The 15,900-nt window shown below is 35.2% G+C and overlaps 6 protein-coding genes across 6 annotated transcripts; 4 read left to right on the top strand and 2 right to left on the bottom strand.

Moving 5' to 3' along the window:
• Positions 1 to 136: 136 nt before the first annotated feature.
• Positions 137 to 844, bottom strand: FDP41_012761 (uncharacterized protein; the record flags this gene model as incomplete). Its single annotated transcript, XM_044703316.1, has 1 exon — positions 137 to 844. One exon carries the CDS (start codon positions 842 to 844, stop codon positions 137 to 139), a length of 708 nt encoding a protein of 235 aa, XP_044565686.1.
• Positions 845 to 918: 74 nt separating this feature from the next.
• Positions 919 to 2,718, top strand: FDP41_012762 (uncharacterized protein; the record flags this gene model as incomplete). The annotated part of the gene is made up of 2 exons (XM_044703317.1): positions 919 to 2,081; positions 2,283 to 2,718. The coding sequence occupies 2 exons, from the start codon at positions 919 to 921 to the stop codon at positions 2,716 to 2,718; spliced, it is 1,599 nt and encodes a 532-aa protein (XP_044565687.1).
• Positions 2,719 to 2,839: 121 nt separating this feature from the next.
• Positions 2,840 to 6,451, top strand: FDP41_012763 (uncharacterized protein; the record flags this gene model as incomplete). The annotated part of the gene is made up of 1 exon (XM_044703318.1): positions 2,840 to 6,451. The coding sequence occupies one exon, from the start codon at positions 2,840 to 2,842 to the stop codon at positions 6,449 to 6,451; it is 3,612 nt and encodes a 1,203-aa protein (XP_044565688.1).
• Positions 6,452 to 8,001: 1,550 nt separating this feature from the next.
• On the top strand, positions 8,002 to 8,460 carry FDP41_012764 (uncharacterized protein; the record flags this gene model as incomplete). Its single annotated transcript, XM_044703319.1, has 1 exon — positions 8,002 to 8,460. The coding sequence occupies one exon, from the start codon at positions 8,002 to 8,004 to the stop codon at positions 8,458 to 8,460; it is 459 nt and encodes a 152-aa protein (XP_044565689.1).
• Positions 8,461 to 10,031: 1,571 nt separating this feature from the next.
• FDP41_012765 (uncharacterized protein) lies at positions 10,032 to 13,483 on the bottom strand (the record flags this gene model as incomplete). Its single annotated transcript, XM_044703320.1, has 2 exons — positions 10,032 to 12,167; positions 12,230 to 13,483. The coding sequence occupies 2 exons, from the start codon at positions 13,481 to 13,483 to the stop codon at positions 10,032 to 10,034; spliced, it is 3,390 nt and encodes a 1,129-aa protein (XP_044565690.1).
• A 417-nt stretch (positions 13,484 to 13,900) lies between these two features.
• FDP41_012766 (uncharacterized protein) lies at positions 13,901 to 15,654 on the top strand (the record flags this gene model as incomplete). The annotated part of the gene is made up of 2 exons (XM_044703321.1): positions 13,901 to 14,202; positions 14,256 to 15,654. 2 exons carry the CDS (start codon positions 13,901 to 13,903, stop codon positions 15,652 to 15,654), a joined length of 1,701 nt encoding a protein of 566 aa, XP_044565691.1.
• Positions 15,655 to 15,900: the final 246 nt, after the last annotated feature.

Below are 15,900 nucleotides of genomic sequence, written 5' to 3' on the forward strand. Positions count from 1 at the left end.
TTTTTTTTTTTTTTTAAAGAGAAAGAAAGAACAAATAGAGTTGAACTCTATTAGACGATCTGGAACATCGAAAGTGCATAACAATACATGTATTGAACAATCACAACACTGTACAAATTGAGAGCATGTTTAAAAGTTAATGGATTTCAAGAAAGTGGCATCCTAATAAACCTTGACCACTCCAATATGATGGGACAAGAATAATTTCTTTTTTCACTTTGGTGGAGCCTTCTTCCCTTAGAAGATGAACTTTCATTGGCTTATTGACATTCGATTGAACCACTGTTGGAAGAATTTTCAATCCATTATTCTTAATATCTTTTTTAACAAGGTAGCCAAATTGTGTAATTTCATCTCCTGGATGCAGACCAGCTTTTTCTGCTGGCGAATTTGGAGAAACTGTATTCACTTTGAGGAATGGCTCTAATTGTTCTTCTTCATCATTACTGGTGTCCATGGAGGATGATGATTGAGCAATATTTGGCGACGTTGTGGATGGTTGTGCATTGGCTCTACTCTCTTCATGTAATTCATATAAAAAATTCTGTATATCATTCATCAAGGAAATGTGATCATTTTGTAAACAAGCAATTCTGTGTCTTTTCGATCGAATATCATTTAAATCAAGATCTGCTCTCGGAAAGCCTTCATCATCCACCAATGGTGTTTTTAATCCAACTCCGACCTTATCCAACGACAGCATTAAATCTCTAATTTCTTTTTCCATTGCATCTTTGATGGCTATTAATTGTTTTACAAACGTGGTCGTTATTTTTGTGGGTCGGGATGGAATTTGATATTGAACATAACCTTCTTCGTAAGCAGCTGCAGGTGAGTACATCATTTTTTTTTAATTTCGACGCAAAAAAATTGAACACAAATGAAGACGTTGTAATGAATAGTATCAACCAAACATTGATGACCCACTCAGAAGCTTTCGGAATCATCTTTAAACATATTGAGAATTTCTCAAAAACATTGGACGGATTATCTAACCACATCAATAATCGGAAACAAAAGGTAAAGTCAGTTAAATTAGTCTCCGACAGCAACCAACCAATTAAACCTAAACAACCTCTTCCTCCAAAAACAACACTCATAGAACAAACTCCATCCCCTGCACATCCTTATCGAACTGATGGACCATCAAACCAAATATCTAAAATCAAAAATATTACACATCCAACAAACAAATCGAAAATCAACAATCAAAATAAGACAACAAACTTCATCACCAACACAAACCTCACCAAACCAATTGAAACAAGCACAAACCTCATCAAACCAATTGAAACAACTTCAAAGCCCCAAAGTCAACCCCAGCTTCAATCTAAGAGCCCACCTATCAACACCAGCTTCAACCTGAATGAATCGCAATCGTCATACTTGCAAATAGCCAAGACAGCCAAGAACATTACATTTGATCCAACAAAAAAAACTCCGCAAATCAAATCCTACAATACAACAACAACCATGTACCCTCCTGCTAAAAGAGCTAAAACAATTAACTATTCTCACTGTGTATCTATTTACCTCAGTAAGCATATCGACTCAGACATCACTGAATTTATTACAGATGCAGTCAAAGAAAAACTTACATCATGGTACATACCTAACGACAAGACGCACGTACTCCAACTTGTCTGTAACAATCATGAAGATTATGTATCAACCTTGGGAATTTTAAACTCACAATCAACAAGAGACTCCAGTCCATTCAAATACGTTGTGACTCCTATGAATTTCTCACCAGCTGAACACACCCTCAAATATCATACTTCATCATATGACGAGATGATGAAGTATACTACACACATTATCAAAAATTTTTGGAAAAGAACTAATGGAGTTAAAGAAACTAATACCAGTTATGACAGAGTCCAAAAGCTTTATAAAATCAGAATAGCAGTTGAATCTCTTGAAGATAAAGAATATTTTATGGCAAGGAAATATTCTGAATACCGATCCATTGACCAGATCATAACAGAATCTAAGCTTAACTGCTCTTGCAATTTTTCATCCCTCTACACAGAGAAAGATATCAAAACTGCGATACAAAAGATGGTGGAAAAAAAGCAACTGTGTCTTCCAATCAAACCACTTAGAGATTATTAACAAACCTAGCCCATATCGCCCTGGAGAGCATTATTATATAGCCAATTACAAAGCAACTAATGTTGCAGAATTGGAAAAAATTACAAAATTCCCAACAAGTATCACTCCACCAAATGGCACAAAACCAACCTCAAAAAAACTCATATCTACAACCAAATATTTGGTAGAAAAATTCAAAAACAACAAGAAAACGAAGTGACTGGTGCAACCAATAATTTCCAATTCAATAATGACCTCTCAGCATTAGAAAAGAATCACAAATCACTTCAAGTAGAATGTACTGAAAACTCAATCAAACTGGAATCACATTCTAAACAAATACAAAACATCACCAATACACTAACAGACCACACAAAATCCATACAGACCATTTTTGAAAAACTCAACGAAATAGCTTCCAAAATGGAAAATATTGAATTACATTTGACAAAACCGTACCATCAATTAATTCATGAATCCAAGGATGATGTAGAAGATGAAGATGATGAATCTTATCACCCAAAACCAAATGAAAATAGTGATGATGAAATGGAATATGACGAAGAAGAAGATATAGTAGAACCTAGAAGAGGTGATAAACCTCTTGGAAATAAGAACAATTAAGTCACCAAAATGTAATTTGAAAATTGGCTGTTTTAACTGCAACGGGCTCATAAAGACAGCCACAAAAGAAATATTGACAAATGAAATCAAAGGGATGTGCTACAATCATAACATCCAAATCATGTCAATTACTGAAACACACTTAAAAACATATGAAGATCAAAAAGAAGCCTATAACAAAGGGAATGGAAGTATCTTCTTTAATTCACTATTTGGAGCAAGAAAAGCTCAAAAGGGAACAGCTCTCTTCCATATTCTTAACAACAAAAGAAAACGATTCATATCCAACGAAAATCTAATACAAGGAAAACTTCAATGGACAAGGTTTTTCTCTAGAAACAAACCTATTAACATCATTACGGTTTATGCTTCATCTGATGGTGAAGATGATGATGAAATAATCAACATTATTATTCACCTTCTACTAAAATGTGAAAATGAATTCAACATTGTGCTAGGAGATTTCAATATCAACACAAGGAAACCACAAAATTCGAGAGAAAAAGAATGGAAAGAACTTATTGAGTGTTTCCAACTCAAAGAACTAATCATCCCAGAGAATTACACATACGTCAGAAAAGTCATCAACTCAGTTCAAAAATCACGACCTGATCATATCTTCGTTTCTAACAACATCAGAATAATCAGAGAAGTTATTTTGCCACCAATATCCAAAAATGATCATCTACCGTTCTATATTGACATTGAGCTCGAAACAGACTATTGTTGGAGAAACTTCATCTCTAGGAAAGATATGAATCAAATCTCAACAACATTGAACGAATCACACTATGATTCATTTGATGCACTTCAGAAAGACATATCAGAAATGGTTAACAAATTTTCTTTCAAAGACGATAAGACCAATCTCAAATACATTAACACAATCAATAAGAAAGAAATCAAAACCAAAGAAATAGAACTCCTCCATCTTGTAACACAAGGAAAAGGTCAAAATATCGAGGAAATTGAAAAACTAAGAAATAATATCAAAGTACTATACAAGGAAACTGGAGCTGATATCAAAGCAAAACTAAGTGAAAATTTCAACAAACATGACAGCTCAATGATTTACCAGTTTGACAAACATCTAAAAGAAAAATCAATAGATTGGGAAAATATCCAATTCTCTGAAGAAGAAATTGTGCATCATTTTGAAACAAAATTTACCTCAGTATCCAAATCATCAGACTTTGAAAATCCACCATCAACCGTCAAGAAAGGACCGAAAATACCACAAATAAGCCTTAAAACAATTAAAGAGGCGATATCGAGAATGAAATCCAACACACCCGGTCTAGACTCAATATCCTTCCAAATTATACGTAATCTCAAAGACGAACATCTACAACTTATTGCTGACCAATTTGAAAACTGCATTCAACAAGGTAATATCCCTGAAGAATGGAAATCTGGTTGGGTTAAATTACTCCCTAAAAGAGACATTCAAAAACTAAATGATATTAGACCCATAACCATTCTCCCAATATATTACAGAATACTTTTCAACATAATTGCATACGAATTAAGACAATGGGCTTCCAAACACATCAACTTAAGGCAACAAGCATTTATTTCACACAGAAACACAATGAATCACGGATTATTACTTTCATCTCTAGCCAAAAAGAACAAGTCGTCATTCCTTTTGGTAAACTTAGACATCGAAGGCGCCTATGATTCCGTTGAAGATCATATCATTGAAAAAGCTCTCACTCATTGTAAGTTTCCAGATGAGTTGAAAACTTTTATACTAAACTCATACAAGAGTCAAATATTACAGCTAGAAATTGATCACCATCTCTCTAGACCATTCACAAAAACAAGAGGAATACCACAAGGATGCCCTTTAGCTCCTCTTATATATGATTGTATTACTCAACTCATCATTGACAAATGCATACAACAATGGAAAATTTCAATCAAACCAACCAAGCTTAATATTAACGATATTGGTTTGCTCTGCTTTGCTGATGACATTAATTTAGTTTCAAACAGATACTGCAATTATAACGAAAGACTTGATAATATCTCTAAATGGCTCGGCCAATTAAGTCTAAAAATTAATCCTTCAAAATCCATGGCAACCACTCTCCCAACTAAAAGCAAAATGAAGCCAATGATAGACGGTACTATTATACCAAGATTCAAAAACCTTCGAGTACTTGGACACTATCCTTGGGATGACTCTACTTTAAATGAAGATATTGAAAAAAGAATCCTCCAATTTCAACTCTCACTCAAATATATTCCACTGAAAAGAATGGAGATAACAAACATTAAGAAAGTAATTTTTGCCAAATGCACTAGCTTATTTACACACATTTTACGAACAAATTACATTCCTGAATCACTTGTTGATAGAATTAACATTGAAGTAAGAAAAGCAATAAGAAAGAAAATTTTCATGCATAATGCTAGTCCAACAAACTATTTTCACCTCCCAATCACCTATGGCGGACTTGGTATTCCAAGATTCGATATCTTTGCAGATGAAATTCGAATCAAAACAGCCCTGTATCTTATTAACAATGATAATGAACTTCTTAGAGAAGTATATTCAGAAGGAATCAAACACGAAAATTCGATTTTTAAGGAAATGAACAGATCAATGAAGAAATACAAGATCAGACCTCAACAATTTAACAATGACGAAATCTTTCCAAAACTCAAAGGAAAGAATTTTACTATTTACACTGACGGATCAAATCTCAACAACTCAACAGGTTTCGGCTTTACCGCCAAAGTTAACAATTCCCAAGAAACCCAAGATTTCTCATACAAAATTAACAGCGAATACTCACATAACGTTGCTGAATTATCAGCAATACTCACATCACTAAAGATACTTCCACCTAAATCTAAGGCAAAAATTCACACAGATAGTGAAATATCCATCCACGTTTTGAAAAACAAAGCCTATAACGGAATTTTTAACTGCTTCAAGCATGAATATCAACAGGTCATTCAACAATCCAATCTAAATATTCAACTAATCAAAGTTAAAGGTCATGTCAACAAAGGAAACATCAAAGCTGACGAATTAGCTAAGAAAGGAGCTCAAGAGCACAACTATTTTGACATTAAGAAGCTATTTTCGAACCAAACCATCCTTGCCACATCTAATACCATTATTTTCGACATCAAAAAATCCATACAAAAGAAAAGATATGATGTAATGTTTAGCCAATTTGATAGAGATAATTCCAGTCTACACCTTACCAAGAACTGGTCATCTATCAATCTAAAATTCATCAAATCTAAAATTGACACAAATACTAAGTGGTCAATCTGGAGAAACTTAACAAGCAACCATATCAAACAACATAAGGAAAGACAATGCGCTCACTGTAAATGCCCCGGAACTCTAAAACATTTCATATACTATTGCCCTAATACTCAATGCTTTAGGGATTTTTTCTACACTAAATTCCTAGATATTACATCAATGCAATGTATCCTCAACGATTATCAAGAATCAAGATACTGTGAAAGAAGGAAAGTTTTCATTATTCATCATGACGGAGTAATGATTCGAGATACTCAAATGCCCAACTTTAAAAATTTACCAAATATTTACCAAAATTGGCCTGAAATCCAAACAATTCTCACCCTACTAGTTGGTAAATGTCACACCAAGTATTATGAAAACTCAAGGTTTAAAAAACCAATTCAAAAACAAACCCCAATCCTCACGGATTTACCAGCACCAGTGGTGCTAACAATAAACTAATTAGATTTTTTTTGCGTGTGCTTCTTAGAACTCTCAAACGAGCTAATTCAAGCAGAAAAATCAAGAAAATTTATCAGATGCCGACACGTGGCCAAATTCATAGGCAAATTGGAATTCCTTTCAGTAGCCAATCATTACATTCCTCCCTTTCTCCACAGACTAAGGAGAGACATGTTAATTGTGGTTCAAAAGAAAGGTTGGAATTCAAGCATGTTGATCAACCGAGGAGCAAAGAAAGATCTATTAATCCTTCAGCACATAGTTCAGGAGAACATTGGTGTACCTTTCGAGCTGGAATGGCCAACTCCGATCACAGTCAACTCAGATGCTTCCCCACAGGGATACAGCATCCACGCTTGTTCAAATATTCTGGTGGGCAAATTCGACTCGATGGAGGAATTACATATCAATCAGAAAGAACTTCTGGCAATCCTCTATTTTTTTTCGTCAAGCAGACCAACTCAACAGCTATCCTCCTCACACCAATTTCGAAATTCGGGGAGACAATACCACAGCCCTCAGTTATCTAAGGAAAGGTTATGGAACGTACGATCATCTTGCATCGATCTCAAAGGACATTTGGTCGATTCTGCTAAAACGAAAATGGTGGATTTCAAAGGTGGTATTCATTCCATCCCATCAAAACGTGATCGCAGATCGGTTAAGTCGATTAGGAGATAGGTGTTCTTCCGAAGATCTACTCGACCTTATTCACAGAGAATTCGGTTACCATACGGTCGACAGGTTCGCGACATCAAATTCAGCAGTCCATGTTCAATTCAACTCTTGGCACGACATAGACGCTTTTCAGTCTCTTTGGGAAACAGACTCAATCAATTATTGCGTTCCTCATCTTGGTCTAATTCCTCAAACAATCGTCCACATCATCAAATCGAAAGCTCGAGGGACATTAGTAGTTCCCAATTGGCCCTCCTCTCCCTGGTTCTCAGTACTGCTGAAAATATCAGAAAGCAGTATAAGTGTTCCAAGAAGTTTGCTCATTATCGAGCCATACAGAATTGTTCAACAAATTCGAGAATCTGGAAATGATTGCCTTCAAAGTGAATGGCACTCTATTTCACAACTAACTGATTTTAGTATAATTGTGTCCCTCTCTCCATCTACTCTAAAAGAATATGCGAAAATCTATGGTCTTTTCTCTTGGTTTATTACTGCTTTCGATTTTCACAAAGAGTCTGAGAGAGCAATGGATTATTTCTGTGGTTACCTTTCCAACCACAAAAAAGGATACCTCATCCAGAAAGCAAAGAATGCTATCCAGTTTTTCGCCGACCTCGAAGGTTGGGAGTTAAAACTATCCCGTAGATATGGTAGAGTGGTTAAAGGTTCAAAAAGAATTTGGTCTTTGATCGACAGGAAAAATATCGAAAGAGATCCCATTCGGTCCTCTCACATCGCTGCTTATATTTCAATGTGCAATCCTCAATCACCGGACGAATGTTTTGTATTTGCTCTTACGGCTGCAATCCTAGTAATAGGTTTTAGATTGTTCGCTCGCCCTGGTGAATTATGTGAGTTGAAATGGTCAGATGTTGAGATTGATAAACCGAAGAAAAATTGGATCAATATCAATCTATCTGGTCACAAAACACTTTTTCTTCAATGATCGACCTCATCCAATCGATCCAGTGATCAGTGCAAATAGTTTTTGTCCTGTTCAAATTCTTAAGATCTATATGAACCTTGTTAAGGAATTTAAATCTCCTGATTCACCTCTATTCTCTTTTCGAGATAATCAATTCCTTACAACCACACAAATTTCAGAATTAATACGAAATGCAATTAGATTAGTGGATAGCAAAACAAAAGTCTCCGGACATAGCTTACGTATAGGTGCTTCTACCGAAATTTCCTCGAAAGGAATGTCTATTGAAGTCAACAAGATTATGGGTCGATGTGCGTCAGATAAGTCAATACTTAGATATTCTCGCCGAATTGGTTTTTCAGAAAACAACTTCTCCACCAAACTCTTCAATACTCGGAACTAACCCATCTGTTCCTCTAAATTAACCAAACGATTCTTGTTGTTTACGTCTTCGAAACACTCGATTTTTGCTCAAAAGTGTCATTGGGTAGCTATTGTATGTATAGTGATGAATGGCATTGTCTCACAAAATGATTCGAAACCTCTTATGTAATACTATCATCGTCTCCACGAATTCAAACAACCTCTTGTTCGACATAGATGATAGATCCGAATTGGACATGATTATTAAGGGTTGGCATTAATAAGATTTCCCAAGACATCTATTTCAGTTGATAATTGGGGTTATGTTGCTTCTGACATTTCTATAGATAGTTCAAACAAGGAACAAATGATTTTCATGCTATTACGGAACAAGGTAACAAATATTCCTTCCCATGAACTGACGGTAAAGATGATAAAGAAGGAGCAGAGATACCGAAATTCATTGATGATAATTCAATCCCAAAACTAACATAACTCGAATATAGATGGATCATATTGGATTGATTGAGAAACCAAAGCATAACAAAATCAGAGTGCGAACAAGCTCTAATGTTGGTCAAGCAAGGAAGTGGCTACAAATAAAACTTGTGGACTCAACACTTTCTATTATTGCTTGTTATTTCAGAGGAATCATATCACAAAGACCAATCCAATATTTATATCAAAACAAAGATTCAATTAAACTTAATTGAAATTAATATTAAGAAAAGAGTGAATTGAAGTCATTCAAAGATGAATCGTTAATAAATAAAGAGTGAAAAATAGTATTCGGATTCACTAATGAGTTGTGTAATTACGAGAAAGAAATAGCGATAGAGATAATCGTGAGGCTATTCAAGAGCAATAGAGACCCTGATGATGTTGGAAATTTTGTACTGTTATATATTAACAGAGACGAATAGAAGTAATTGGGCAATAAAGGTGTTGTTTGAGAGAGTCGATATTGAGAGAGTGTTGTTGATGAAGAGTTTTGAAATGATATAAAAAGCGAAAGAGGCTCCGGATGAAATAATGTTCACAATACAAGTCACTAAGCAACGCAAAGAGAGACTAATCGTTAATATGCAGAAAATTTTTTGAGCATGGAAAAAAAATTTTTCAAGCTCAACCAAACTCTTTAATTGTTTACAATCGAAACATTCATGCCCTTCACTACGTTCAGAACATATCATCTTCTTTGGAGTGGATGGTTTAGGTGAGCTTGAGAGAGAACCATCATCACTAATAATAACTCCAAGAAGAGATTGAGTCTATTCTGACTCATTGTCTTGAGAGTTTTTAGGAGTCAAAGGTTTTGCTTTGGGCATGATGAGCGTGGGAATGAGAGAGCGAGAAAGCGAGATATATTAAGGGAGAGCTAGAAGTCACTAAGCAAATCAAAACGCACGAATATGCAGAAAATTTTTTGAGCATGAAAATATTTTTCGTTGCTCAACCAAACTCTTTTAATGTTTACAATCGAAACATTCATGCCCTTCACTTCGTTCAGAACATATCAGTTTTTAATAGAAAAACCTCAAATGTCTTCATAACCAACCCTAATTTAATACACTTGTGTCAAAAAGAAGAGATCCTGTATGGAGTGCAGATTCATTCATGATCCTCTGTATTCAAATTATCAATAATCGCAGTATTAAATAGATTCTTCTGTAAAAGTTTAAACAAATCAGGACAGAGTGACATTAAATCATTTGAATCTGGATTCAGAATTAAATATTTTCCTTCTTCAGAATAATCTTTAGTAAAACCTTCACCTTTCTTTGTTGTGATTTGTTGATATTTTACATGTATATGTGCCACGAGAGGTATTAGTCTCTCATTCTTAGTTAATGTTGCTAGAAACTCCTGTTTCTCAGTCGTCCACCAGGTCCTACAGTTTCCAATTACTTCTGGGCCAAATTTTGCTTTGTAGAAATTATTCGCATTCACACACTTGACGCCGTTTCTAATCTGGTCTAAAAATGTTTTTCTCTGGCAATTATGTAATTTGTTGCTCACAATAATACCGTAAGGTTGCTCTGAAAAGTTTAAACAAATACCATCAGCATGACAATTCAAAGAGGGATAAAAATATACCCCATCAATAAGGTCTTTAAATGTAATGGTATTGTTAGTAGAACTCTCTTCTATATGTTTGTTATAGTTCAACAAACAATGAAAGTATAAAATATCTCCCAACATATTGCTGTCAATATTGTCAGTGTTTGTAAGGACTTCTTGGGCCCATTTTGATGTGTGATGTTTGTGATAAAAATCGTTAGTTCGAATAAATGATTTGATCACAAATTTGTGGTCAAGTAATAGAGTATATGGTCTTTTCTTTTTCTCCGATGTTGTGTCTGTGTTTGATTTGTCATTTAACTCGGTTGTTGTATTCTCATCTAATATTAATGGTGAAAGGATTAAGTTGTCCTTAATACACTTTCCACTATGGTGTTGCAATAAAAGAGAAAATACCATTTCCCATTTCTTAGGGTCATGTTGAGGGAAAGATAATAGCAAGTTCAACACTGAGATTGGGTTACTGATTTTTGTAATTGAGTTTGGATATTTCTTTTCTAAAACCCCTTTTGCAACATGTTTAAGAATTGGATCTGAGGTATCAAAATGATACATATCGCTGTTTGTATCACAAAAGTCAAAATTTGGTTTTGCTAATCCAGTTCCTATCAATGAAGAAGCTAATGCTCTGTCGCAAGAAATTGATTTCCCTAAAAAGGCATCATATTCATTTGTGATCACTACGTCCAACAAAAAATTAAGATCAAGACGGTCTGTTGACTTCTTACAATCAAATCTATCTAAAACTTTTTTTTCCACCTGATCCACAAACTCTTTCCATTTTCTTCTGAAACTTTCTTCAATATCGAGAGATTTTGTTGTTTCTAAATAAGAGGCAACAAGCCCAACTACTCTTCTTCTTGTTGGGAATATGTGTTGAATAGAGTGATAAAGGTCAGTTTTGGATGATTTTAAAATTGCTTCAATATCATACATTTTGTCTAATATTTGTAATGCTTGCTCAAAAGTGATGGAATCTAAACCAACGCAGGAGTAAACATGGCAAACATCTTCTAATTTTCCAATTGATGATTGAATAATATCAACAATGTCAGTTTTAAACATGGTTCCACAATAAATATCACTAATTTTCAAATAAGTCTTCTTTCTAAGTTGAGAAATTTCGGATGCAATCAGTGACAATAAATCCCTGGGTGTACCTTTCCCAGATAAAATTGGAGTATGGAGAATAGAGAAAAGATTTGCCTCGTCAACAGCAATAATAAATGGTTGCTTATCCAGCTTCAACCTTGAATATAATTGTTCGATCAAAAATATTGTGAAATCTCTTAAAGTTTCAATAGATAGAGAAAGCCATTGACGTTCCAACAATGTGTTGAATATATTTGCTACAGTCTTTGTATTGCCGTTCCATTGAGAATAGGATAACATTTGAAGAGGAGTTTCAAAAGGTGTTTTGTTATCCGTTTGTTCCCAGATGGTTAGTGCAGTATGAAGGCACAGTAATCTTGCAATAAAATTACATTGAACTTGTTGAGCAGCAGTAGCGTAGAGCTTGATAACAGATTGTGTCATGGTGAGTACAAATGCTTCTCTCAACTTATCAGAAGCTTGGTCAGTTCCACGTTCCGAAAGATGTTGCCGATCAGACAGAGATGTACATGTTATCATAATTCCTGGATTGACTCCTAATCTTCTTGCAAGCTGTAAAAACGTATTAGTTTAAAGTTTAACAAATTAAACAATAATATAAAAATAATAATTACCAAAGCAGTTTTACCCACACCTGAGGGTCCAATCACGTAAATTGTTGATCCATCACGAATTCTTTGGTCCAACGTCTTTCTTTCACTTTCATTAAACAGATCGACTTGTAATTTTGGGAGGAAGGGAAACAAATCTTTTGTTATCATTGTAGAGACATCTCTGACAAATTGGGATGAACAGCGTGTGTTAAAGGGAGTAAGCAAATTCCTCATAAAAAACTCCTTTTCAAGATCCTTTTTCTTTAAAAGATCATTCACCATGTTATTCATGATTGTCTCAAAATTCGATTTGTTCAATATACTGTCTGTATTTACGTTGCTGAATATAATATCTCTTGCATTTGAAAAGAGTTTCAGTAAATCGACAGAGTAATTTTCTTTTCCAGAGTGAGTTCTTTTACCTTGAGCTTGGCCCTTGATTACTAAATGACAGAATGACAAGTACCACTGTTTATACATCTGTGGTATGTTTGTACGTTTTGCATCAGAATCAATATTACCTTCAAGAATTTCATCTGCTTTGGTTAAGAGTTCTCTTTCGCTTCTTGGGAAATAATGAAATGGTTCAATTTGAAGATTGGGCATCAAAGTATTGTATACCCAATTTACCACGCTTGTACAAGTATCAGAAAGACGAAGTTCAATCATCCCATTCTTGTCCTTGAACTTGTCTTGTAACAAAGAAATAGCAACTAGCCTTCCGACCTCTTTGATGTAATGAACAATGTTATCAAGAGAAGTCCCATCAAAACCAGTGTCATAGAGAGGTTTAAAATCATCAATGGACAATGAGGCTCCACCAGCGACATCATCCAAAGTCAAAATGGAAACAACTTCTTCCTTTGTCCATTTCTTGTACTGGTTGAAAGAGAGGGCTACAATTTTAGACGTTTGAGAATTGTCGTTATTAGCGGTTGGTTGTGGTGCATTGTTTGATTTTGGGTTGGGATCATGAGAAGCAGTTGGTTGTTGTACATGGTTGTGCTCAACACCACTTCCGTTTCCTCCCGATACGGAGGAAGAAGAAGGACTTTTTGTTGTTACTTCATCTTTTGCCAACAAGGAAGATAGATGTAAAGAGGGTACAAAAGTGTTCCTTGTATAATGATTGAACAAAGATTTCCAGAGCGAGAGGTTAGAGTCTGACCCAAGTTTATCAGCACCAAAAACTACACCTCTGAAAAACCGAGAGAAAGAGAGTGTTGTTGATGAGGCTTGTTTACCACGAAACAAATGGCGAGAAGCGTTTTTCATCACGTCAAGTATTTTTTTCTAAAACCTTTAGGTAATTATTGTTTAGTTTTTACAGTATCGTTATAGTAGATTGTGTGAGCTTTTCCGACCATTAAGGTGAGAAGTATTTGTATTTCTTCGTATGAGTTTTCAAGGCCCGAATAAAAAAAAATTTCACTCTTTAATGCAAATTACAATACGGTCATGCTCTGTGACTATCAATGCTATAAGAAGAACCAATAATGAACGGTGCATCTTCCTTGCGGGAATAAATTGCCGAATATTGTTTGGTGATCACATTTATAAAAGAATTGTGAAAGCTTCAATGATGACATGATAAAGTTCATTTTCGAAAATGAATAAACTCCTTGAAGTTTAAGTGGAGAAACAAGTTCACTTCTCCTGTCACAAAAAAAAAGCTAACTCAACATCCTACAAATGATTCCGACAAACACTAACAGCAATCATCCAACCAACAAGAAACCATCATCGTCGTCTTCAAAACGCTCAAAACCTTCATACTTTCCAAACAAGGACAAGCAATTTCGTTCTCCTCCCGTCAATCACAACTCATCTTCCGATAGAATTGTTCAAAATGTGGAATTGTCTGATGAAGATTTGAAGAAGTTTCTCTTGGATGGATATCTTGTGATAAAACCACAAGAACTTGCTTTGAGTCCACAATGGCATTCGGAATTATGTCAATACGGATCTGAAATTTTTCATGAAGAAGGAAATTGGTAAGTTGCTTTGTTTGGAATTGATTATTAGGTCGAAGGTGTTTCAAAAAAAGTGGAAATAACATACTTGCCAAAATTCCACAATTGAATGAAATCTTCGAGGATGATCGTGTGAAAAACGTTTTGACTAGAATTCTAGGAAAAAATTACATTATGCAAAGTCACAGATTTTGGCATTACACACAAGAAGGACAATTAGATCAACAATGGCACAAAGATTCCTTCTTTGGAAATAACAAACCTCTAAGACATCATCAATTGAGACATGTCATGCTCATGTACTATCCTCAAAAAACAACGATCCCAATGGGACCTACTGCTCTTCGAAAAGGTACACAATACACGTGTATTGATCCAAAACGTTATTCAGGAAATTTAGCCAATGAATTTTGTCAAAAACCTTGGAGAAAGGATTCAGATGTTTTCATGGAATGTGAAGCTGGATCTCTATTACTCATTCACTATGATTTAATTCACAGAGGAAGTGCAAATGAAGCTAGAGATCGTCAAATGTTTAAATTTCAATTTTCAAGGGTAGTGGACCCTCAACGAGACGATTCCTTACTCAACAAAGTGATCAATACGTCATTTGAAGATGTTAAAATTGAGGGTCGAGAAAACATGGAAAACGAACCTCAATACATGGTGGCCAAATCCATTTGGAATTGGATGCATAACATTCCCTTCCAAGTAGAAGAAAAAGTCACTACCATCACAGAAAACGAACTCGAAGATGTTCATGAATTGAATCGAATTGATTTCTGCTATCGATTGGGTTTGTCTGGTCAATACAATACTCTCTTGAAACGTATGGATCATGTCAATGAACAATTTGCTTATAATGCTGCCCATGGCATGATTGCCTGTCGTCATGCGAATGCTGTAAAGGCTCTCACTTCAAAACTCATGAATAAGAGCAACCATACGATCAATAGCCAACACTTCACCTATGTTGCCCTGTTTGTCCTTTCAGAATGGGGTCCTCTCGTTGTCGAGAGTCTCGATGAGAAAACACTCAATGAATTGCTTCAGTATTTGAACAAGTCTCGCTTCTCAAGCATGTTTTCACGAATCTATTCTGCAGAGGCTCTCGGTAATATGTTCTGTAACTACTATGGAAAACACAACAAGGACCAACACCAACACGATGATGACGATTCAAAGGTTCAACTTGCACTTCAAACTCTCTGCCAGTACTTGGAGAATGATCCAGAACCTCAAGTACGATTTTGGAGTGCTCTCTCGATAGCAAAGATTGGAAAAGCAGCTGCTTGTGCAACAGTCATTGCCTCTCTACAGAAGGCTTTGAAGAATGATACCAATCGTTATGTGATTGGCTTTGCATTGGAAGCTTTGGAAAAACTGGACAGCCCAGAGGCCTTGAAGATACTCATTGGATATTTGAAGACTTCTCGATGGTGTTATTTGACTCACAAGAATTCATTGTTTTGAGAGAAGATCATTTCCTGGTCAAATGTAACAATAAATCTATGCTGATGGTTGGACAGTCCATTCACATTTATAAGCCTATAAAACTTTTCAAGCATGATAATTGTTTCCACCCATGTAGTCAGCCATGATTAGAGCAATTATAACACGTCGTTGTAGGCCAGCGAAAAATGGAGGAGGGTTCTCCGAACAGAACGTTATTATGCTTTTCGAATAAAACTTCAAATAAATTTGACGAAAATGTTGGGA

This window comes from Naegleria fowleri (assembly GCF_008403515.1).
Source record: "Naegleria fowleri strain ATCC 30894 chromosome Unknown tig16, whole genome shotgun sequence".
NCBI lineage: Eukaryota > Heterolobosea > Eutetramitea > Acrasida > Naegleriidae > Naegleria > Naegleria fowleri.